This window comes from Populus nigra, chromosome 1, assembly GCF_951802175.1.
Source record: "Populus nigra chromosome 1, ddPopNigr1.1, whole genome shotgun sequence".
Taxonomy (NCBI): domain Eukaryota; kingdom Viridiplantae; phylum Streptophyta; class Magnoliopsida; order Malpighiales; family Salicaceae; genus Populus; species Populus nigra.
In genome coordinates, this window is record NC_084852.1 from 18927680 (window position 1) to 18952282 (window position 24603).

A 24603-nucleotide genomic window follows, 5' to 3' on the forward strand; every position below is an offset into this window, starting at 1 on the left:
CGATCGATAATCTTCTGTGATTTATGCATCAATCCCATAATGCTTTGTCAAAGTTTTTCAAAAGATAATAAAAAAAACCTAGTCGCGTTTATATTAGGTTCTTCATCTACTATTGTAAATTAACCGATATAAGCCTAATTCATTCTCATCGCATCTATAACCATATTCCCTATTGTCATCTATAACTTCATGCACGTTGCTAGAACTAGAAGTTGACCCAACAATCATTTCTACCATGGTCTTGTGAGGAATATATGGTTCTTTATATGCAAACCAACATAGGTATCTCTCCATGAACTTTTTTGTAGAAAATGCATCGTTACAATATATGAATCGAGAAAATTTTTATTTTTACACCTCTTACATAGACATCCAATATCGCATTCACTAATATTTCTCGGATTAGATAGTATATAATTAATAAAACTCTGAACTCCATTACAATAATTTATTTTACGCTACCCTTTGGGTGAATCTCGACACATCCATAAACGATCATTCATTACTTATGTCAAACCTATATAGAATATTGATGATAATATCAATTAATTAATTATGTAAACTAAAAAAATAATAGAACATTGGTTTAACTCATACTTATTTAAACTATTTTAATAGTACAAGTAACTCATTATCAATTATCTATATAAATTTAAATTTCTATACATTTACTAAAAATTTCAACTCAACAATAAAATTGAAAAAATACGGATCTGTTAAATAAATATTATTTATTTCATCACAAAACACCTAAGTCACAAATTCAAATTAAACTTCATCAATTTACAAATAAATATAATTTTATAAAATCTTAAACAAACCCTAACATGTACAAATCATACATTCATACAACAAATTTCCATGGGGAAAAGCTATAAAAGAAGTAAATATCCAAACAAAATACTTATACTACAAAAATATTCAATAAAAATTAACATTTTAAAATTGATTTAAGGGATAATGACAAACTAAGTATCAGGGTGGCCGAATTTATAGTAGGAGATTGATTTGTGATAAAATTTGGGGCCGGGGGGGGTGTGGCTGAATTTATAGTAGGAGATTGATTTGTGATAAAAAAAAAAAAAAATTTTGGTGGGGGGGGGTATTGTTTGGTGCAAAGAAAAATGGAGGGAAAAGAAGAAATGAGGAGGAGAGAGTGGAGGGTCGCTCGTCAGGTTACAAACGGATTTACCGATGGATTTAAATTCGTCGGTAATTCGGTTTGAAAAAATTACACATCATCGTACTTCTTGGCTTTTTCTCATTCCTAGCTTCTTCTCCCACTGTAATTCCCTTGGTATATACTGATTGAATGTTTTCTCAGTATTTACTAATGGATACTACAAGGGCATATTCAGTCGGAAATATTCGCCACATCTACCGACGAAAATATTCTATCAGTGTGTCCATTTGTATTTGTTAATTTTTTGGTAGTGTGTGTTAGCTAGCTTCCTTTTATTTATTTATTCCTGATATAACCTATGATGGCTTGCTGAGCTGAAAATGTTGCATCTCAAGTGTAACGAAATAAGGAGGAAGAGAAGGTTTAGCCAAGGTGCTGGCCTAGAAAATGTGCACACTAGAAACCTTGATGGAAAATATTGATTTTATTGAATCAGATCATCTAATAAATTTAGCAAATTTCTGTAAAATCACACAAACAAGCACACAAAGAAATAACCTAAGTACTACACAAGCTCAAATCAGATCACATTGTGTAGGAAGGAATGATAAAGTTTCCTTCTCAAGATCATGGAGCACCAACATGTTTTGCTGCTGAACATTGCCAAAAATAGACATGCCACTTGAACTCCCCATAGCCAAGCAAGCTACTCCCATGCTTGAATCACCTATCATGTAGTTTTCGGCCGGCAATTCCAAGTCTGCTCCATCAAAGTGGAATACCAACTTGGGCACCTCTATATTAGTCGAGCCTGATGGCAATGTAAAGCAAACGTCTAGCCCTGTCGAGCCAGAACTATCGACAGGGAGATTAATCTTAGAGGTGAACTCTTTGGCTACCAAGTTAAAAGCACTTTCTTCTAAATAGGTTATTGTAGTGCCAGAGTCAATAATTAGGCCACCACTTCCATCGTCTTGGAGTGAAAAGGTGGATTTCTTGATAGGTAAGCGAGTGTCACCCACCGATATTCCTTCCAGAGAAAGATAGTAAAAAGATGGATGTGCTGGGCTATGGATTAAAGGGGTGGTTTTGATGGCACTACTTGATGCATTCACACTAGCTAGAGATCCCATCAATAGCGTGCTGGTTTTTGTGTCATCAACAGTGGTTAAGCAATAAGAGAACTTGGGCTCCTTGAGCTGAGAAACCAATGACAAGGGCCCACGGCCAAGCCCCACTAGGCCAGCACCTTGGCTGAATCCACTTCCTTCATTATCTGCTCCGCAACCAAATGCAACATCAGGAACCGAAGCCTTGCCAAATGTAAGAGTTTCGCTTGCCAGAATCCCTTGTGTTGAAGAATAATCGCCATAACTATACAGGTATTCACAGCCATTGTTGCAACTGGACTGGGGTAGTGCTTCACATAATTGGCTAGAACATGATAGCTTAGAGAAAGAAGAGGACTTTTTCGGATCGAAAATAGGGGTCGATTGATGAAAACACTGTGTACAAGGCTTGCACTGAGTCCATATCAAATCACTACCAGTGTCCAAGATGGCAGAGTATGTCTCCGGCGGCGTGCCAATCGCTAGCTTCATCAAGAACTCACCATTCCCTGGAAGAACTGGAGCTTCAATCTCAGAACTTGAAGATGCTACCAAGGCCATTGCTTGGAGCCTTTGCAACCTGTTTCTTCCACGCTTAACCCCGTGTCGAATACGCTCAAGTTTCGTCAAGTTCTTACCTGAATCAACATGTTTGAGCCTAACACGAAAGCCCTTTTGCATCTTCGGATGTTCTAAAGCTCGCCGTGACGTAGAAAATGCGGGAGAAAATAATATGGTAAACATTGCCAACGCCAAAACAAAACACAAAGCAGTCATACTAGCCATGATCGAATAACGCAATCACTCAAGAAGAAAATGTTTGCTGGAGAGAAAAGATGGACGGGTTCGTGAAGGTTAATTATATAGGTTAGCCAAGGAAGAAATGGTCTTGCATGATGGACTTTGGAATCTACAAAAAAGGAGAACAAAATGGAGGACGCATGTGTGAAGAAGACTAGGAGAGATATTACAGGAGATCATTGAAGATGGTTTAAAGTGGAAACCAAGACATTTGAACTTGTAGTGAAGGTTGAGATATCATCGGTCATGAGAGTGAAACCAAAGGCCGAGTCATGAGTGGTGGTTGGGAAAAATGAGACTGAACTCACATATTTGCTACAACCATTTTGAGAAATTAAGAAGGATGACAATATCTTAATACCTTGCAAGTAATTTACAAACCAGGTCGATCGATCCAGATAGCCGAGTTTAATAACCGGGATAATTTAATTTGTTTTTTTGGACTTCCCTACCATTTGTCATACACATATATATTGATGAGTATATCATAATACTTGTATTCATTTGCTTTCACCAATTGTAGTTAAGTCTAGAATCATTAACTTGTTGCTTGAGATCTACAACTTGATTGAATGATGTCTATACATATTGCAAATTAGACAGACTATAGGGATTCCCCCCCTAAATTTGTAAATTCTTTATTCTTTCTACACAGATTTTAATTCATTGATTCCATTTGTCTTTGCTTCTTTCTATCTAGTGCAATATATTTACAGAGAAGTGGAAGAATTGTGTTGAAGTTTGGTGAGCTAACTGGTTTACTAATTATAATTAGGTATATATTGATGGAACAAAGTTGGTTTGATGGTTCTATTATGGCAGATGCCATCTGTGCTTTTACACATCTTTCTTCATATTTTCTCTCTTTTTGGTTAGAAAAATTACCCATTCACCAAAAAAGAAAAAACAAGTTAACATTTTTGGCTTTGACATTAAGAGTTAAATATTGACACTGATTAATGGTATGGATTTGTATGCTCTCTTCGTACAAATAATACATAATTTTATGATATTCAAATTATAATTATTGATTATTTATAACATATGAGAAAAAAATACAAAAAAAGAGAAAAAAATTTCACTAAAAAGTGATAAAAATTATCTGTTTTATTAAAAAAATATTTGTATATATCTTATAGTTACAACTTGAATACCTGGAATAATACAACTAGTAATGTTAATATATATATATATATATATATATATATATATATATATATATATATATATATATATATATATATTGTCATGATCTTGTTATATTTATAGGAAAATAGAACAATTCATGATTTTTTTTCTTGATTATCGGATAATCTTGGCATATGACCTTAAAGAAATTGAGACAATACGAGGTATAACCTATCATGTTATTCTCAAATATGAGAAGATCTCATATTATGATGGGACAATGTGGATTGCTCATGAATCATTATATAAGCAATTGTCCTTTGAGGAAAAGAAAACATTACTTTCTTGAACTCATCTCCGAACCCAACTTAGAAATTGAGTTCGAGGGAAAGGGTAGGAGCACGTTATACATCCAAAAAAGCATGCATCAGAAATTAGTTTTCGCAAATAATTAAAAAAAAAAACCCTAAAAGGCCTCCAAGTGGATTAAGAGAGAGAGCATTGTGAATTTGTCCACTGCTTTCCTATTTTTGGGTCCTTTAAAAAAGAAATCCAGCCATTTAACTTCTTTTTCTTTCAATCTGACCCTTTCACATTGAGTTGATTTGAATTGTACTTGTATCAACTGTTAATAGGATGGACTCAGCTGATTAGTTCGAAAAGCTCTGAAAAGAAAAGAAATGAAATGCTCTATTACAGTGTGTGTGTTTTGGGTGGCTTTCCTTTTAGTACAAGGTTTCGCAAGCTTTTCTCCCGACACCTACTCTTAGCAGGATGAAACATTTCAGTTGGGTCCAAAGGAAGGAATTTGAGTGAAGATACCTCATACTCAATCCTCATTCAGACACTCTCCCTAAGGAATGTAAAGAGAATTTGCTGACCAAAAAGAAACGAACAGACATTTGAACTACTATACAAAGTTTCGAATACATGACAGTCATGTATGGGGTAAGCCTTGCAGCTTTTAGCATCTTATACTTTGATCAAGAAATACAGAAGCTTGAGTAAGCAGAAATTTGATGTTCGAAGACTGTCTAAGTTGCAAAAATCTCATGGCAATTTGTATGATGATGTAACCACAACAAAAAGCAGATCTTAAGATGAGAAAGACAGCCAACAGATCCATAATTTTTTATGGTAAGACCAGTTTCAGTTAAAACATAAAAATTTGTAGAAAACTAGCGGGAAAAGGAGAATTTTTAGCTGAAATGTGTAGGACAAATTATGTAGGCGAGTATAAAGAATATGATAGTTCTGAATTGCTAGTTGATAGGACAAAGCACGGCTTAAAAGGAGGTTTATTCACACCAGATGAATAGTCTAATAAGAAAAACACATAATTTTAGATTCAACCATTAAAATAGACTTAAATTTTGCAAAATAACTCTACAAATTCAATTCTATTTGAGTTTGTAGGTTAAGAAGACCCTCAAATTAGACCCAAACGATTCTATTCGAGTCAATTTCAATATATTTCTGTTTTATTTTCAGATTCGTAGTTTAATTTTGAACTTTATATTTTCTAAGCTAATTAAAGTACAAGTACAGTATCTCATATTAGAGAAAAACATTTCCACAAAATACGAATTAGAATTCTTATGATGATAACCCTTTTCGGCAACAATTCTGTTTTTCTTTGCTTCTTGTCTTCTTGAGCGTTGTTGAGGCAGAACCAAAACAATAATTCCAGTGTCTGAGATAATTCTAGACCATTTATAGTTAAATTGGGGAGCGAGGTGCAAATTTTCAGCGCAAGGTGAATTGTACGCATGATTGACGACATTCAACAAAAACTGCTGCAGTTCCTGGGATTATAGATATTTGATCCAATGAAATAGAACATCAATAAAAGTCGGTGTAATATCACTAAAGAGGAAAGAGGAGTAAAAAAAGCAAAATAAAGCCAATTCCAAATTTCCAATACCTTCGCGACAACCTACCTTCAATTCTCTTGTCAAAACTCTAGTCATCACTTCCTACTTATTTGGATACAGCATACAGGCAATTAATTGTTGTCATAAACCAATTCCAAAAGGTTGCTTCTGTCGAGATTTGTTCTTACCCAGCAGTTTCATCTGGTTTGCATGTTCTTCTTCGTCTTCCAGCTTTTTCCTCCAAGCAGCCTCTTCCTTTTGTCTTTGGATCAGCTCTAACTCACGAAATCGTTCCTCCTCTTTCCTTTGTTGCTCCAAGGCTTCTCTTCTCTGTGCTTCTTCCACCCTCCTCCTATTCTCTTCCAGCATCTTATCCAGCTCTTCTCTTTCTTTTCGAGCTTGTTCCTGAGTGGTCATATACATATCAAAATATGCACGAGGCCAAAATGACAGAAACATCTAATGAACTGGTTTTAGAGAGCAGCAAATTTCTGATACTTCTAGCTTCTTAAAAAAAGAAAGAACGAAAGAAAATAAAAGAAAAGCTTATTCATATGCTTTCAGCAATAAACTTTGATCAAAATAGATATCGAATGGTACACTGCTGGGCACAGAAGAAAAGGGAACTGATACAAATTGTAAGGATTAACTGTGGTGCAGTCCCCTTACATATGACAGACAGACCAGGTAAATCTTTATCTGAGATGGTTAATGTAAGTGGGTAGAAGAGCAGAAGAAACAGAGGTGGGGAAAACTAACTTTAGGAGTGACCATCTCGAATACTTATCTAGGTTCAAGGTTCAGCAGATAAAAATCTTCAGATTCTGGCTTTGCACCTACTATAATTTTAGTAAATACAGATATGTTCTTTGCCAAACAGATAGATGACTGATCCGAACATTCTTTGATCTTACAGCTCCCCTCATTGGTTTCATGTTTGAAAACTACAATGCTTGGACAGTAATTTTAAGGCTCTTTAATGTTAAGACTTAACTCAACCATGATTTAGCTAAAACAGTTTTTGGCATTTATCTCCTTTAGAAAGAAGTTAAGCCCTGAGTTTAGGAAATATTGGAGAGAACTACAAACTCTACATGCAGGAGCACCTCCTCATCCTAAGTGGTCTTGCCCACTGTAATGACCTCCTATTACTCACTGTAAAGGTACTCTGCGGAGACTTGCACAAGTGATTCTACATTGCCAATATCTATATAACAGCAAACCTAAGTCTTTTGTGTTAGCATCTTATGATGATAAGTGTTAGAAACGACAGTTGAATGCCAGGGATTCGGTCAGTTCACCATTATTCAGGGACTTCACCCAAAGGGAACTCAAGATTATTTATGCCACGTAAGGGACAATAACATTGGCATTGGCAATGACAGCGAGTGCAAACAGAAACAATGAGAACATTCCTGATAGTGTCAATATTGAGAATGGCTGATGCAATGGCAGCGGTAATTGACATCACTTCTCAAGATATCTGACAAGTGGAAATCCCAACTTAAGCCTAAAAAATCAGTATGATATTTAAACACAGTGATAGAAAACACAATGGATGCACAAGACTCACCAATCTATCCTCACACCTAAAAGAAGAATAGAAAAGATGGCTTCAATTTACAAGATTGACAATGCCTCAATTACTTTTTTCTCTTCAAAAACTCTTTGCAATATAAATAGAAGTTAAAACAAATGATTACTATATAACATAGGCCACTTCCTTTAAACATTTTACATGTTAAGGTCCTGATTTTTTACAACTGCAAATAAAATACCAATAGGCAGGTGGCAGGTGGAAGCTCATAACCAACCTGCAACAAAGGGACAAGTAACTAGCGAGAGTTCAAAATTCTTACTTCTTTCCTTCTTTCCTCAGCAAGCGCTGCTTCCTTTTCCTTATGAAGTTGAGCTTCAACATCATCAAACAATTTCTTTCGACCTTCTTCTATTCGCCTCTCTATTTCTAACTGAACTTCCTCAGAATTTAACTTCTCTTCCACATTTTTCCGAATGGATTCTTCTAGTCTCCTTGCAGTCTCTTCCTCTAATAGTTTTAGTACAGCCTCTTGTTGACGCCTGATAGTGTGTACGGAAATAAAAACAAAAATAACAGCAAGAGTCATTCAATAAGCAAGCAAAAGCTATCCTAAGTAAATTGCAGATTTCCACTTCGAGGAAGCACACATAAACAAGAAAATAATTATTCACTAAACAACGCATGTTAGAATAAGCAGTGGCTTACTAATTCAAAAACCCATAGAAGCTAACCTGTCAAATGTCAGAACTAAATATCAACCTGCTCACTGAAAAGTGGCAAAAACCCAATTGGATAAAATAGGGATAAAAATTGAAGAAATTTAAAACTCACGTCACTAAGCTGCTAGCAATATTAATAAGATGTCAGCAAGAACATGCATAAGATATTTACCTTTTCTTCTCTTCCTCCTCTTTCTTTAGTTTCTCGATAGCAATTTTGGTAGAAGCAATACTTAGACTTCTTGACCTAGGCAATGGAGATAATGATCCACTCCTACTTCTACTTCTATGTCTTCTACGCCGCCTAGGAGGTGTTGGAGACCGGCTTTTACGCCTCCTATAACTGGGCGAACGACTGCTCCGATGGCGACGAGGAGGTGGAGAATCAGAATCACTTCTTCTCCTGCACTAAAAAACTCACAACTTTACATCATCACAACACACCCTTTTAAGAATAATAAAAAAGCCACTAATAGGAACATCAGTTCGCCTCTATATTGTACCAAATTTCACTGTAAGTTCGAATTTAACTACCAAAAAAATGCCATTACAAGATTGAATAAAGATGACTTCAAAATCACAACTTTACAACATTGCATAACACCCTTTTGAGAGTAACAAAAGACACAAAAATTGGATTATCAAATTACTTCCATAATTTACTAGATTGAATTTTTAAGAACAAAAAAACAAGGAAATAAATAGTGTCATTAGCTTTTGATGCAAAGAGTATGTGACCTGGATTGAGAATTAGAATAAGGAGATCGGCTGCGTTCAGCCCTTCTGCTTCTTCTACTACGGTGGTTTTCCGCTGGCGACGGTGAGCGCCTACGCCGGTACGACGGCGACCGGGAGATGCTTCTAGCCATCTCTCTTCATTTAATTTTACTAGTCATAACTTAGATTTTGTATGAACTGTGCTGGATTATGTTTTTTAGACGGGCCAAGGCCCAATCTACTGTCTCGGAAATGAGTTCTAGTCCATTTATTCCTTATGCTTTTTCCTTTTTCGTCTAAAGTTAAAAAAAAAAATGATTTACTGCAATTTGGAGGAACCTTGCATATTAATTTTAATGCCTTATGAGCTACCACATTATCAAATGCTCAATAAAAATGATTCCGATTCTTAGTCATGATAAATTTATTTTCATGAATACTTAATTTTAATATGGTTGCTTTGTCTATATTACTAGAATTTAGTTATTAAAATTGGATTTATTTAACAAGTTATTTCAAAATTCAATTAATTCAAGGTCTTAGTCCATGTTTCACAAAATATTAACCTAGTTAAAATTTTGAGTTGACCTGATCAAAACTCTGGTAATCCAATTATATCAAGTTAAATTTATTTAAAAATTCATTGATTTTTTTAAAATTTATTTTTTAAAATTTACCTAAATCGATTCATCTCACTTGTAACTCAACGTGTGATCTCTAATTGAACCCACCATTTTCATGATTGAAAGAGTACAATAAGAATAATTTATATTTATATTTACATATCTTCCTCTTATTTTAAGATATTTTTTTCCCATTTTCATTCCCCCAAAACAAGAGGGGAAACTGCAATATCTTGTTTTCCTCATTCCTCTAGTTTAATTCAATCCATTTTTTTCCTTTCACTCTCTTGTCTTTCACATAAAATGTTTGAGTGTTTGTTTTTTTGAGACTTTTGGTGATGCTTGGAGTTTCAAGATAGAAAAACAGAGATAATAAAAACAAAAAAAAAACATATTTATCTTTTATTTTGAAAATATAAGATTTATTTTAATTTCTATCTATATTTTATTTATTAAATATAGTTCTATTAGTTTATGTGTTTTTTCTATCTCATAACACTAACCAAATACAATTTTAAATTCGTCATTTAAGCTTCAAGTGGTCCTAGCATTGGGTTAATGTGACATGCTACCATGACTTCTCATGTCAGCTTGTGCGTGCATGTTTCAACTTTTAATCTATAAGACTGTGTTAAGATGAAATTTAACTGGCAATGTCCAAGCATTAGAAATAATATATAAAAACTTGACAGCTTGTGACTCCTCCATCCAGCCCTTTCTTCTTCAGACAGGGGACAAGGGAAAAGGACCGAACAGTAGGGAATTAACTAAAGAGTCATCTCAGAGGCAGACCATTACCAAACAATACCATATCCTTAATTACTGCAATTGTAACAGATACAGGACATAGAAGATGAAACTGGCATGTTCTATATGCCCACCCACGTGGGATAGTATGTTTTTTCCAGTGATTTTCTAGCTTATGTACATCAATCTACAGGTAACGTATAGTACGTAATCATGCATTAGTTTGATAAGTTTGTCTCAAAAATCTTGGAGAAGCTTTATCTTGCTTTGGACAATTGTATAGCTTCTTGGTTAATGCTCGAATCTTCGGACCAAATATATTGCTGAGACATGAGTGAGAATTCTTGGTTCCTAGCATCCTCATGCTGCTCCCACTTTGCCCATCTCTCGGCCAGACCTATTCCTTGCAGCATTTTAACCACTCCTGCCATTGTGGGGCGGCCTTCAGGTGAGCTCTGCGTGCACAGCAATGCAACCTGGACAATAGTCTCGACTTCTTTGCGGTCATAAGTTTCCAAGTTTCCATCCACTACGTCATCAAGCCTGTTTTCCCTCAGCAACTTCTTGATCTGTACATCATATTTCCAACATTTTAAGCATTATTTAAGAAGCATTTGTATAAGTGGAAAGAAAGACAGATATTAGACGCATGGCATGCAGTCTCACATAGTCAAGCAGAAGAACATCCTCTTCCTCCTCGAGTCGAGAAAGGTCTATTGCACGCTGACCAGTTACCAGTTCAAGAAGTGTAATGCCATATCCGAACACATCTGTCTTTTCTGATGATTTTCCGGTGGATAAATATTCTGGGGCAATGTGACCCATGGTACCCCGCACCTGAGTTGTAATATGAGTGAATTTTGTGTCAACCAGCTTCGCTAGCCCAAAATCTCCAAGAACAGGTTCAAAATTGTCGTCTAATAGGATGTTCGCAGCCTTTAAATCACGGTGTATAATCTTAGGATTACAATGCTCATGTAGATATTCCAAGCCGTGCGCTGCACCAAAGGCAATGCGTTTCCTCGTTGGCCAGTCCAAGCCTTTCTCGCCAGGCTTTAAATCTATAAAATGAATCAAAAGAAAATTGATAACATAAGTCACTGTTATGAATCAATTTAGGAGTGCTATTTATAACATGAAAATCTCAAAGATGGAAAGCACGGTGCTTATTCAAAAAATACCTCTCAAGTGGTATGCAACACTAAGATTTTGCATATATGGATACACCAGGATTCTCTCAGATGAAGTTGTACAGAATCCAATCAATCTTAGAAGATTTTTATGAGCAGCAACACTAATAAGTTGAACTTCTCTCAGGAATGCAGCCTTTCCTCCAGGACTGTAATAATCTTCGAGGCGTTTCACAGCAACTTTCATGTTGTCTGAGAGGATACCTTTGTAAACTTTTCCAAACCCTCCTTGTCCTATTATGTTGCTTTCACTGAAATTGTCTGTTGCAAGTTGAAGCTCACGCCATGAAAATCTTCTAAGTTGCCCAAATGAAATTTTGCGGTCATCTTCGCCTAAAATCACAGGAAAAAAAAAGGCAGAGTTTAGTGAACATTAACCAACAATTATTTTGAACCAATTCAACTACTCAACCGAAAACAAAATTTACCAGAAACATCAACAAAGACATCATTTTTCTCTTTGTGAAATTGTTGATATCGGTATGCCAAGACAACTAAAAGTATCAGTAGACCAAAAGCACCACAGCTTGCAGAAGCTGCAATTACTTTAAGTCTTGACTTCCTGGTTAAAACTGCAAATGTTTCATGATTAGGTTCCATCTGGAGATCATGTCATGAAGAATAATACAAACAAAATGCAGTGTCTTCAGAAATTAACCTGGAAGAGGAGACCTTGACAGGCAAGGTTCTTCAAAGCTCAGGCCACAAGCAATATAAGTCGCTGTAAAACTGAAGATACATAACAATTAATGTCAAGCAAACCAAGCTTCATAACTATGTGCCTACCAGTAAAAGATGATAAAAGTTTTAGAACTTAAATTACAAAGAATCACTATACACATTAATCTTGATTTCTATCATTAAATGATGGGTTCTCTTTTAAGCTCTCCTTCCACTATGTTTTCACAGTTAGGAGATTTCTTTTAACCAAGTTGATGAGAAAGAAAGTGACCAGGAGATTTCTTTTAACCAAGTTGATGAGAAAGAAAGTGACCAGCTATGGTTAGACAAATGAATCCAAACAAAAGATGATCAATGAGATGAAGATTAGAGTGGGATTTACTTGAATGTTGCAACTGAAAAGAGTTTATATGGTATTCTTCCTGTTAAATTGTTAGATGAGACATCCCTGTCACAGAAAAAGAATCGTGAGCAATTGAACTTAGTACGACCATAGGTAGAGAAATATAACTACAAACAATATGTAAAAGGCTAACCAGCCATGTAAAGCAACCAAGAAATGTTTTAAGAATGATGATATTCGCAAGAGCAAGACTACCGAAAAGCCTTGTAGAACCTCATAATGTTGATTCCTTGATGGAAGAAACAGTAAAATGACTGAAATTTAAAACAAAGCCATGTTCTAAGAAACTGTTAAAACAAAGATGATGTGCTGCTTCATGCATATAAGAATAACAAAGCAAGGAAATATGACTCTTCAAGAGGCATTGAAGAATCCTTACAAAAATTTTAAATTGGATAGCTGATCCCAAGTGTCAGGTATCGAACCACTGAATTTATTGCTGGCAAGATTCAGATTTTTTAGTTGCACCATGTTGCCCAGATAATCAGGCAAGGACCCTGATAGATTATTGTTCCTTAATTCCCTGCATGGAGAAGGGTAGGTTTTAAAAACATGGCCATAATTCACCACCAGCACTCATACCTCCTCTGGAAACACAAAAGGTAATATTTTTTTTTAATTCTATTATGGTATGTAAATAAGATCATAAAAAGAAAACAATATGACATTAAAGTGATAGTTCTCCTAGATTAGTATCAATTTTAACTTCATCCTCTACCATTCAATTGCATCGATCTTAGTCCCGAAACTTTATATTCATGTTAAGCAGTGGAAGTGCTAGGTTTTGTTGACAGTAGGTCTTGCATCCCGGAAAACTGAGTAAATTATTGCCATCAGTATTTTCACATGAAAAATCAGATTCAATAGGGACATCAATTCGTATTAGAAATAGATTGGTTCACATTTGGGTTGGCCAAACTGTCTCAGTTGATAGTTAGATGAATGCTTCTGCAAACATATAACTGAAAATCCATGTGAATTACAAGCTAACCAAAAACTCACAGGGAAACCAAAAACTTCAGTTTAGTGATTGCAGGTGAAAGAGTTCCTGAAAGTCCAAGTGAATTCAAGCTCCTGCAAAGTAGTACGTTCACAGAGTAAATGCACTGCAAAATTTACTGACGAAAGCACTGTCAATCAAGAACGACTCAAATAAAAATGCAGCAGTCCCACTGGATAACAGTAGTATGTTGCAAAAATAGGCAAAACAGAAGTGTATTCCAAATACAGACACTTACAGGAATACAACATGTCCGTTTTTGCAATAGACATGAGTCCAACTATAGCAAGGGCTCACTAAATTAGGATCCCAATCTATTAGTCCATTGGAATCATTTAGTGCCAGTAGAAGATCTCTTAAAGCACCACCTGAACATTAGAGAAAGTTGAAACGTGTCAGTAAATATCTGATGCTCGGTAGAAGGTAATGACTGGCAGCAGCTCCCCATATTTCATTAAATAGATAATATTTTCAAAATGAAAACAGGAAGAGACAACTATATATTGTACCTTTCTCATTCATAAGCATAATTGGCTATACAAGTTAGATTTCTGTAAGTGAATTATCCAACCAATAAGGTTTTTTCCCTAGGTAATGTTGTATAAATATATCCAGATTTGAAGAAATTACAGTGAATTAATAGCAGTTTTCCAAGACATAAAGCAATTGAGTTTAAGAAGTGTAGCTTGCCTTTCTGCTCTCGAGCAACAATAGAAACATGCTAAATGATGACAGAAATTGTTTTCTTCTTTCCCTCAAGATCAAAATCATAATAATTGGGTCCCGATAATTTTCAAAATCAAAACATTCTGAGAAATGTCTGAACAGAGTTTAAATGTGATGCTTTCTTTCAAGACTACCAAACTTCCACCAAGATATTAATTCATGGATTTACATTGAGCCTGAAATCAGTGAAACTATTTCCAAGGAATAATACTACAGAGGGAGAACAAATCTTAAAGAAAAGAAATGAAAACTTTTAGAGACTCCCATAATTTTTTAAATGCCAATGATCCACTTTTTGAGGCCAGGATACATTTTCAGGCCTGAAGTTTCAAACTATCTCCAAGCCTCGTATCTTTCCACCAGTATTAGTATTTGGAGCCAACAAATGACATTGTAGTAAAGCAAATTGTAGATAACACCGTACCTTCAGTGTCAGGTTCCTTGGATGAATTAATGATTTGTAAAAAATTGAGCAGAACAAGACAGTTGATAACTAGTTTCAGAGGATTCCTGATGGAGAACACTCCAAACATGTATCCGAATTTGGTGTAGCCAAAGGATTCAGCAGCAGACCTCTTGCCACCACTTGGATGCTCTAATAAAGCAAAAGTTTTATCAGTTTAAAGAAAAATTAAGCGCATGCTCTAATTTTACCATTACTCCTCATTTAAAGTAATAGACCAAAGCATTCACTATTGATTTCACTAACAAAATATATCCTTCTTTCTTAAGATCATGCACTTTAGGTTTAACTTTTTTGTATGCAAGTTTCCTTTATGCTTGCATCTAGACTCTAGGAGACTCAATTATGCTACCCTAATATGGCCTAAGATGGTGAAAGAAGGAAAAGGAGAGCACACCAAAAAAGAAAAACATTCTATCAGGTAGTCAGAACAAGTTCAATCTAAGCTTCTCCACATCCCATAAAGAAATTTCATACATAATTCTGACAGAAAAATATTCCCATGATCCTCATCTTCCACAAGAAAAGCATCTGATGGGAAAATGGAAGCTCAAAATCTACTTATTCCCACCACACACCCTAATGAAACAAGATAGATTTTGTTTTTTCTTTTCTTTTTTCATTTTATTCTTTCTTTCTTGCCGTTTAAGGAAGTTTTCCCTATAAGAATACATGATGTGTTACTTTCACAACAACGAGACAAGTATTATTTTCCCACCACAAACTTTGCAGGACCATAAATTGTTAATGGTCAAGGTTCGTTCAACTTTTCTGTCCCAATTTCTTTGTACAAAGCTACTTGGCTTGATCATAGAACAAGCAATTTTTCTTTATGTTTTCTCTTAGTAGTGAAGAACAGCAGATTTGGACTTCAAATTCATAATCTTTCAACAAAGTGATCGTCAACTACAGAACCTAGCTACCATCCCTCAGCATCAGTAATAAACTCAACCAGCTAGTGATCCCCCACACGGACATACAAAAAATAAAATATATACTAGCCTGAAGAACAATAGAGAGAAGCTATGAAATTGACAGCAACCAAGAAAGAATTACACAAAAAATTAATCTCTTGGTTGGAATGTAACAGTTGCAAGAAACTCACACGACAAATGTACATAACAGACAGGCAGACAGATGCATCAAGAAGGAATGAAAAGAAACATACCACTATTAACTTCAGTCATGGAAAGTTCAGAAGACTGAAAAAAAGGTGGTGGCACAAGAAGAAGAAAACGAAGAAGCTGAACACAGCCACTATCATGATGATCATAAGGAATAAATGATGATTAATGCAATGGACCCACAAAGCATTTTGATATGAAAAAATACGGAATTCTTGAAAGGCCAATAACAGAGAATATGGGAGGGACTAGTGGTGTATTGGTGGAGGACGAGAATGAGAATCCCACTAATTAAACTTTGCTATGCTTTTTCTTGCAATTGGATTGGATTAAGATAATGATTAACACTTGTTTTTTGTGGTGTTATTGCTTTTAAAATATCCAAATTAACCCGGTGAGATGCTTCTGATACATATCTATCAGAAGACTATTAGCATCTGTCTTTAGAGAAGCTTCCATTATGAAATAAACCATGTTCTGCGGAGACAAAGTCAATTATTCCTTGGTCAATTTTTCTTGGCCTCATTAATCTTTTAAAATATCCAAACGTTTGGGTTGTGGTACGAGAATTTGGGATCAGGGTATGCAATTAGGTCAAATTCATGGTATATAGAAGTAAATTTAGTATACATACTAAGTTATTCCATGATATCCATGATACGTTTAAGAGTACTTACTTCACTCCTTTTTTTTATATATAACTCAGATGTTCGGTTAATTTATGCATACCACAACTAATTATCGAATTCATTGAATATCCTACAAACCCAACGAGCATGTAATACACCACGAAAGTGAGAGGATCGAACCCAGGTACAGAGAAAAAAAACAAGTCTCTTCCCCCACTAGATCACGACCTCAAGTGCTATTTAAATCGTTTTAAAATATTTAACTAGAACTCTTTAGAATTCTAAATCTTTTTTATTGAGTTATTTATTTTCATCTTAATTTTATCTATATCAACAAAATAATATAGTATGCTTATCCAGTTTTTAGCCTAAAAAAACAACAAAAATGTCATCTATTGGAATAAATTAGAAATATACAAGTGTAAGGTAAAGGCTTTTATATATATTCTTTGTTCTCTTGGTTCTTTTCTTTCTTTATCAAGTCATTAATTCTTAGGAATTGAGTTGCGCAGCACCTCATTCTAATACATAAAAATATCATGATCCAAATTGTGTGACCAGAATGACTAAATGTAGCCTTCTTTATGGATTTGTTGAAAAAAAATTTTGGTTAAAATAAAGTTGCTTTGATTATAAAAAAAAATTGAATCAATTAAGTTGATTCTTCCAACCCATGACTTAGGTTTTATTCTGGTCGTTCTCCAAGTCTTGTTTTAAAACTATAATAATAACAACTTCTATATTTACATTAACCTAAATTTATCCTTCTGATTCGTGACCCGGGTCTCGCCCCAATTTGACCCCCGATCAAATAAAGTTTTAAAATTATGATAATAATTATTTTTATCTTATGTTGATCCTCCTAACACGTAACTCGGGGCTTACCTCGGAAAAATCCTTAAATTGAATTTTAAAACTATAATAATTGTAACAGCCTCAAGTTTATAATATAATTTATAGATAATTTCCTCTTTAATTAACGTCAAGAACATGACTATTTTTTTTTTTGTCACAACCTATTGTCAATGATAACGATCAATTAGAATAACTCAATTGAGTGACTCGGTTAATCATTTTCTCTCATAGTTTTTTAGTTTTTCTGGTCAGTTGATCAATTGATTTCATCGACTGTTTGAGACAGTAATGACTTTAACTATTTATTTAATCAAATAATCAACCAAACAATTTGTACCCTTAAACAGTCAATCAATTTAAGCAAAATCAGGTGTTGTTGTTATTTATATTTTGAATTATACCAAGTTAATTGTAACAACCCCACTTTTATTACATTTTCAATTTCATATAACTCGATCTCGCATATCAATAATAAAACATATGCCAAATGCCTGTCCAATAAAAGCATGCTCCACTCTACCAATTTCATAGGGCTGGTCTATCACGAAGAATACACGTTACATTTTTAAAGCTATTGACCACGTTTTCCTTTATATATCTTCTCTGATTATTTAAATATCTGATAATTGACTAATGCATTTATATGTACAAAATTTTCATTTTCCACGTCAGAATTTTTTTTTAATAAACAGTGTTATATTGTGTGGTGTTGTGTTGATAAAACAATTTTTTTTAATAATATAAGTAAAGGAAACACAAATTAAAACATCATATGATTATTATTATTTTTTGAAGTAAATAAGGATATTATATAATTTAACAAATACTATACGTACCCAGAATTTGTTTGAAGTGGAAGCTAAGATTCCTTAAGAAAGAATCATATTCTTCCATTTCAAAAATTAAGCAATGAAATATAAAAACATTATGACAAGATTGAAAACACAAATTCCTGATGCTATTCCACATCCATGTTTTCACCAGCACTGGTCTCCTACTTTAATTTTATTTTTGGCTTCTTGTTGCTTCTCAGTTCTCACCACAACTTAGATCCTTCCACGTGTCATCATAAGATCCCCAAGGGGTCGTTTGTTTTCGTGATTGGAATCAAAATTTGTGTATGAACCACAAAAAAAACTAGAAAAAACAAGTAAAACTAACTTTTTTTTATTTTTTATGGTTAAGATTTGTATATAATTGAGTTTTATCTAATTTTAATCTTAATTATAAAAACAAACACATTTTAATGATATGTTTGTTTTTGTAGTTGAGATTAAGGTGAAACACTTAAAAAACTAAAAAAAATAATAAAAACAAACATATTTTAAGGATATGTTTGTTTTTGTAGTTGAGATTAAGGTGAAACACTTAAAAAACTAAAAAAAATAATAAAAACAAACACATTTTAAGGATATGTTTGTTTTTGTAGTTGAGATTAAGGTGAAACACTTAAAATACTAAAAAAAAAGAGATAAATTAGTGTTTTGTGGTTGAATTTTATACGCTGTGCACAATCTCGAACTCAACCCCAACTATAAAAAAAAACACGCTATAAGGATATATTTATTTTTATGGTTGGGTTTGTGCACGGAAGCTATTAAAATAAAAAAATTATGGTTGAATTTTATACATAATTATATTATACCTTACCGGGGAAATCAAATACATTCTAAGCCTCGCCTCATCTTGCCATATAGGAGGTAGACTCCAATCTTCTCCACAGTCGATTGTGTTTCCACAATCTAGGACAAGAGCCACTTCCTCTTCACGGGATGTTACAAGGTTAACTGCTACTTTCCAAAAATTCTTGATATAGCCTTTTGTGTAGTTACTTGCATTTTTATCAAAGTGTCCCAATCCAATGAATCGATCCAATTAATGACTAGATAATTCTTTGGTTTAGAGTCTAGCCCTTGCCAAGTTTATTTATTTATTATAACGGCGGGTGTTCAAGCTAGTTTATACGCACCTCGACTAATCCTTCAAAGTCCTGAAGTTAACGATCAGGAAAACCTCTAGTAGCCCTGAGGTTTGTGGTACTCGAACCAGTAATCTCTGGAAAGCAAATTTAGAGTCTGATCAATTGAGTTACACCCTTCAGAATTTGCCAAGTTTATTTTTAAACCATGTGGGTAATGGACTTTTTGCCTTGTTCAAACTGCTTCAATCAGTTTAGGGCAATTAGCAATATACAGTAAACGTAGACAGGAAGCTACTGATTCATGTGGTAAACTTTCCAATGTTGAGCAGTGTGAAGCTTTGCAAGATATCCATTTTTTCTTCTTCGAGCCGTCGTTTCTTCTTGTTTTGTTTTTTTTTTCATCACTTCCTTCGTTCGGATCAATGAAATGATTGATCAGCCCAAAATAATTGCACAATCTATTCAACAATTACAATATATATGGGGAAAAAAAAACAAAGTTAAATGCCAAAATGGAATGGACATTTTGGGATTGATTATATTTTTCTTGTACTGCTCGACAAAACAAGCATACAACGAGAATGTATATACTTGAAGAGATTTTTTTTTCATCTAGTAAAATTAGCATTTGTATATGTTACTGTGATAAAAATATTTTTAAATTAATTAATTCATTAATCAAAATAATCCTTTTGAATGATTTCTAAGATATATATATATATATATATATATATATATATATATATATATATATAAAGTGTATTTTAACTTAAAAAATAAAAAATAAGGACAGTGTCATTGATCATCATGTCACTCTAGGTTTTTGACCGAATCAATTTCTTTTTTTATTTTTTCTTCAACTCGAATCAATTTAAAATTTTAGGTTAATAAGATTCCGAATCGACTCACTTAACTAGTCCGTGTTTTATAAATTCAAATCCAATCCAAATTTGAAGTTGATTGTGTTTGGTATTATAGCACAGAGTATTTTAAAAAATAATTATTTAAAAATATATTAAAATAATATTTGTATTTTTTATTATATTTAATATTAATATATCAAAAACATCTAAAAATATAAAAACATATTAATTTAATATTTTTTTAAAATAATTTAATATTTTTAAAACAAATATATATTGTAAGGCAAAAGGAAACACTTTTTAGATGAATCGGTAAGGGTCAAAAACGTAATTCGGTGGCATTAATCTTGAACTCTGCTAGACTGCTGCCATCCCCGGGAAGTGGAGAAAACAATCATGGAAAGAGTTAATGCCTCGTCAAATTTGAAACTGAAAATTTTCATATTCGTTTATATTAATATAGCAACTGTGACGCTCAATGATGTCAATGGGTGTTGCGGGGCCACAACATAGGTCCGCCCTGATAAATATATTGGTGTGATATTCGATATGCCAATATATCGATTGTTATTATTTTTCTATTATCAATGTGAGTATTAGAGTCATTTTATATCTATTTTAATTAATTTTATAAATTTTAAAGTTAATGATCATGTAAATTTATAATAACTTTAAGATTTCTGAGACTTGAATTGATAATCTCTAAAAATCAAACTTAAAAATTGACCAATTAAACTACACCCTTCAGAATTTATTATTATTATTATAAATCAACTACTATTTCATTGAGCATTTTTCTCACGAGTTGTGTATCCTACACCAATGAAATAAATCCATTTACATGTAATTTTAATTCGTAAAAGTAAAAAATAAAACCAAGGCAACAATTCGAGAATAGTTGCAGCTAAGTAATAGAAAGGGAGGCCTAGTACTCCATAAAGTTCATGAATTAAAATAGTTTCTACTCTATAAAATTATTCATATTGCAACAAGCTCACAAGTTCAGCATCTGAATTAGCATAGATGTGAATGGATGGAATGGAACACAAATAGCATAGGATTTAACTTGCATAGATGTGTCCCAACTAACTACCCATTATTTTTACAATTCAAACTTTTTCAACCTAAATTAAAAATATTTATTTATTATTAATTCCATATAAATTTAATTTCTTTCAACTTAAATATAAAATTGATAAAAAAAAAAACACAATTGGTTCCCATTAAATTACTTACCATTTATTCAATTCTAACACACCTAAATTATAAAATCACAATAAATTTCATCAAATAAAAAATTAAATCTATTTTACTCAAATCTCTAACAAGCTCTAAAATACAAATGTTACATTAATACACTAAAGTCTAAATTATACAGCAACTAAAACACTTAATTAAGTATATAAACAATGTACAAAAACTACAAACAATTTTTAATAGACTAACTTGGAACATAATTAGGTTAAAACATAAATGGATGAATGGATAAGTTTGCTTATTTGATGAAATGAAGCTTAAAAAAAAAGGAACAGAAAAAGGGAAGCTTAAGCCTTGGGAGAGGGGTTGCGCCCTGCAATTTTTTTTCTTGCCTTTTCCTTGAATAGTTTTAACTCTTAAACCTAAAACTAGTAAATTTTAACTTTTGCCCTCTAGAAAAAATAAATAAATTAAGTTGCCCCTCAGAACAAGATTTCTTGGCACCGACAGGTTATGGTGGCCAGATTTGTGTGGGTCAGTGAAGGTTTTAGAAAGAAAAAAATAAAGGAGGTTTATGATTGAACATGGAAAATATGAGAGAAAGTTTTTGTTGAGGTTGTGTTTGAAAAAGCTATTAAGTTTAATTTTCTCTTAACAATGTCAATGGAATTTTAATTTTATTTTTGTTTTTGTCAGAAATTACTAATAATTTTTTCATTGATAAACCGTGATTGAATATTTTTTATCGATGTTTTTGTTGTTGTTTTTTATCCAATAATAATAATGTTGTTTATGACAATACATTGACATATCTTTCCCATTACACACACACACACACCCCTGGTAGAATCCAACTATTAATATAAACTTTAAAGGCTTCAGAATTTCATTATAGTAATAGACATAGTTTATTGTTGATTGTTATAGTGAAATTATCAATTTGTCTTTGAGTAGAAAAAAAATTAAGCCTTGAGACTGGGGTGATTTGGTTTTTTTCATTGGTCTATTGGTTATTAAAAAATTATTAGGAGGTGTCTGAGTATTTTTTATTTTTTTTAACACAATAAAAATAAGATTTTACCCCCAAAATCAACAAAATCTAGAGTTGTTGACCAAAAGATTCATTGACTTTTCATAAGCTTCTTAATAGTAAAAATATTTCTTTACTCTCAGGATAAAAAAAATATTGAGATGTTGGACAATGATCTTTTTGGTTTTCTCATTATTCATGTATAGTGGAAGTAGTTTTTAACCTTATAAAAGACAAAAAAAAAATTGCACCTGGGGTTTTTTTTTTTCGTTCACATCGATATTTTATGTAATTACTAGTGTCATTGAGAGAGTTTTGGTATTTTTATATTGTCTTTTGAATCTTTAAATCAGAAAAGTTGCTATCACGTGATAATGGTGACCAAAGGTTTATGGTTGAACATGGAAACTATGAGAGAAAGTTTTTGTTGAGGTTGTGTTTGAAAAAGCTATTAAGTTTAATTTCCTCTTAATAACATCAATGGAATTTTAATTTTATTTTTGTTTTTGTCAGAAATTGCTAATAATTTTTTCATTGATAAACCGTGATTGAATATTTTTTATCGATGTTTTTGTTGTTTTTTTTTCAATAATAATAATGTTGTCCATGACAATACATTGACAAGTCTTTCCCATTATATATATAGACACACACCCGGTAGAATCCAACTATTAACATAAAACTTTAAAGGCGTCAGAATTTCATTGTAGTAATAGACATAGTTTATTGTTGATTGTTATAGTGAAATTATATATTTGTCTTTGAGTAGGAAAAAATTAAGCCTTGAGACTGTGGATGATTTGGTTTTTTTCATTGGTTTATTGGTCATTAAAAAATTATTAGGAGGTGTCTGTGTACTTTTTATTTTTTTTAACACCATAAAAATAAGATTTTACCCCTAAAATCAACGAAATCTACAGTTGTTGACCAAAAGATTTATTGATTTTTTATAAGCTTCTTAATAGTGAAAATACTTCTTTACCCTCAGGATAAAAAAAAATATTGAGATGTTGGACAAGGACCTTTTTGGTTTTCTCATTATTCATGTATAGTGGAAGTAGGTTTTAACCTTAAAAGACAAAAAAAATTACGCTTGGGGTTTTTTTTATTTCTTTCACATCGATATTTTGTGTAATTACTAGGGTCATTGAGGGAGTTTTTGTATTTTTATATTGTCTTTTAAATCTTTAAATCAGAAAAGTTGCTAGCACGTGCTAATGGTGACCAAAGGTTTATGGTTGAACATAGAAACTATGAGAGAAAGTTTTTGTTGAGGTTGTGTTTGAAAAAGCTATTAAGTTTAATTTCCTCTTAATAACATCAATGGAATTTTATTTTTATTTTTGTTTTTGTCAGAAATTACTAATAATTTTTTCATTGATAAACCGTGATTGAATATTTTTTATCGATGTTTTTGTTGTTGTTTTTGTTTTCAATAATAATAATGTTGTCCATGACAATACATTGACATGTCTTCCCCATTGTGTGTGTGTGTGTGTGTGTGTGTATATATAATCACACACACACCCGGTAGAATCCAACTATTAACATAAACTTTAAAGGCGTCAGAATTTCATTGTAGTAATAGACATAGTTTATTGTTGATTGTTATAGTGAAATTATCTATTTGTCTTTGAGTGGGAAAAAATTAAGCCTTGAGACTAGGGGTGATTTGGTTGTTTTCATTGGTCAATTGGTCATTAAAAAATCATTAGGAGATGTCTGTATATTTTTTATTTTTTTAACACGATAAAAATAAGATTTTACCCCCAAAATCAACAAAATCTAGAGTTGTTGACCAAAAGATTTATTGACTTTTCATAAGCATCTTAATAGTGAAAATACTTCTTTACCCTTAGGATAAAAAAAATATTGAGATGTTGGACAAGGACCTTTTTGGTTTTCTCATTATTCATGTATAGTGGAAGTAGTTTTTAACCTTATAAAAGACAAAAAAAAATTGCACTTGGGGTTTTTTTTCTTTCTTTCACATCGATATTTTGTGTAATTACTAGGGTCATTAAGGGAGTTCTGGTATTTTTATATTGTCTTTTGAATTTTTAAATCAGAAAAGTTGCTAGCACGTGCTAATGGTGACCAAATATGGCTTTCTGTGGTTGCATCTTTTAGGCAACGCGTG

At 32.9% G+C, this 24603-nt stretch overlaps 3 protein-coding genes across 4 annotated transcripts; all 3 read right to left on the reverse strand.

The window, feature by feature from the left end:
• Positions 1-1588: 1588 nt before the first annotated feature.
• On the reverse strand, positions 1589-3459 carry LOC133699536 (aspartic proteinase nepenthesin-1-like). Its single transcript, XM_062122824.1, has one exon. It carries the CDS (start codon positions 3016-3018, stop codon positions 1699-1701), a length of 1320 nt encoding a protein of 439 aa, XP_061978808.1. The 5' UTR covers positions 3019-3459; the 3' UTR covers positions 1589-1698.
• Positions 3460-6051: 2592 nt separating this feature from the next.
• On the reverse strand, positions 6052-9192 carry LOC133688943 (uncharacterized protein At1g10890-like). The gene is made up of 4 exons (XM_062108611.1): positions 9033-9192; positions 8467-8697; positions 7895-8114; positions 6052-6440 (listed from the first exon to the last, which is right to left on the reverse strand). The coding sequence occupies exons 1-4, from the start codon at positions 9161-9163 to the stop codon at positions 6177-6179; spliced, it is 846 nt and encodes a 281-aa protein (XP_061964595.1). The 5' UTR covers positions 9164-9192; the 3' UTR covers positions 6052-6176.
• Positions 9193-10428: 1236 nt separating this feature from the next.
• LOC133700833 (probable LRR receptor-like serine/threonine-protein kinase At5g63710) lies at positions 10429-16194 on the reverse strand. Of its 2 annotated transcripts, none has more exons than XM_062124528.1 (11): positions 16013-16194; positions 14806-14976; positions 13894-14023; positions 13658-13729; positions 13035-13178; positions 12635-12700; positions 12230-12300; positions 12000-12143; positions 11563-11904; positions 11048-11442; positions 10429-10950 (listed from the first exon to the last, which is right to left on the reverse strand). In XM_062124528.1, the coding sequence occupies exons 1-11, from the start codon at positions 16029-16031 to the stop codon at positions 10639-10641; spliced, it is 1866 nt and encodes a 621-aa protein (XP_061980512.1). In that variant the 5' UTR covers positions 16032-16194; the 3' UTR covers positions 10429-10638. The 2 variants fall into 2 exon arrangements, with proteins under 2 accessions (XP_061980512.1, XP_061980520.1); XM_062124536.1 differs by lacking the exon at positions 16013-16194 and adding an exon at positions 15242-15370.
• Between the last annotated feature and the right edge of the window lie 8409 nt (positions 16195-24603).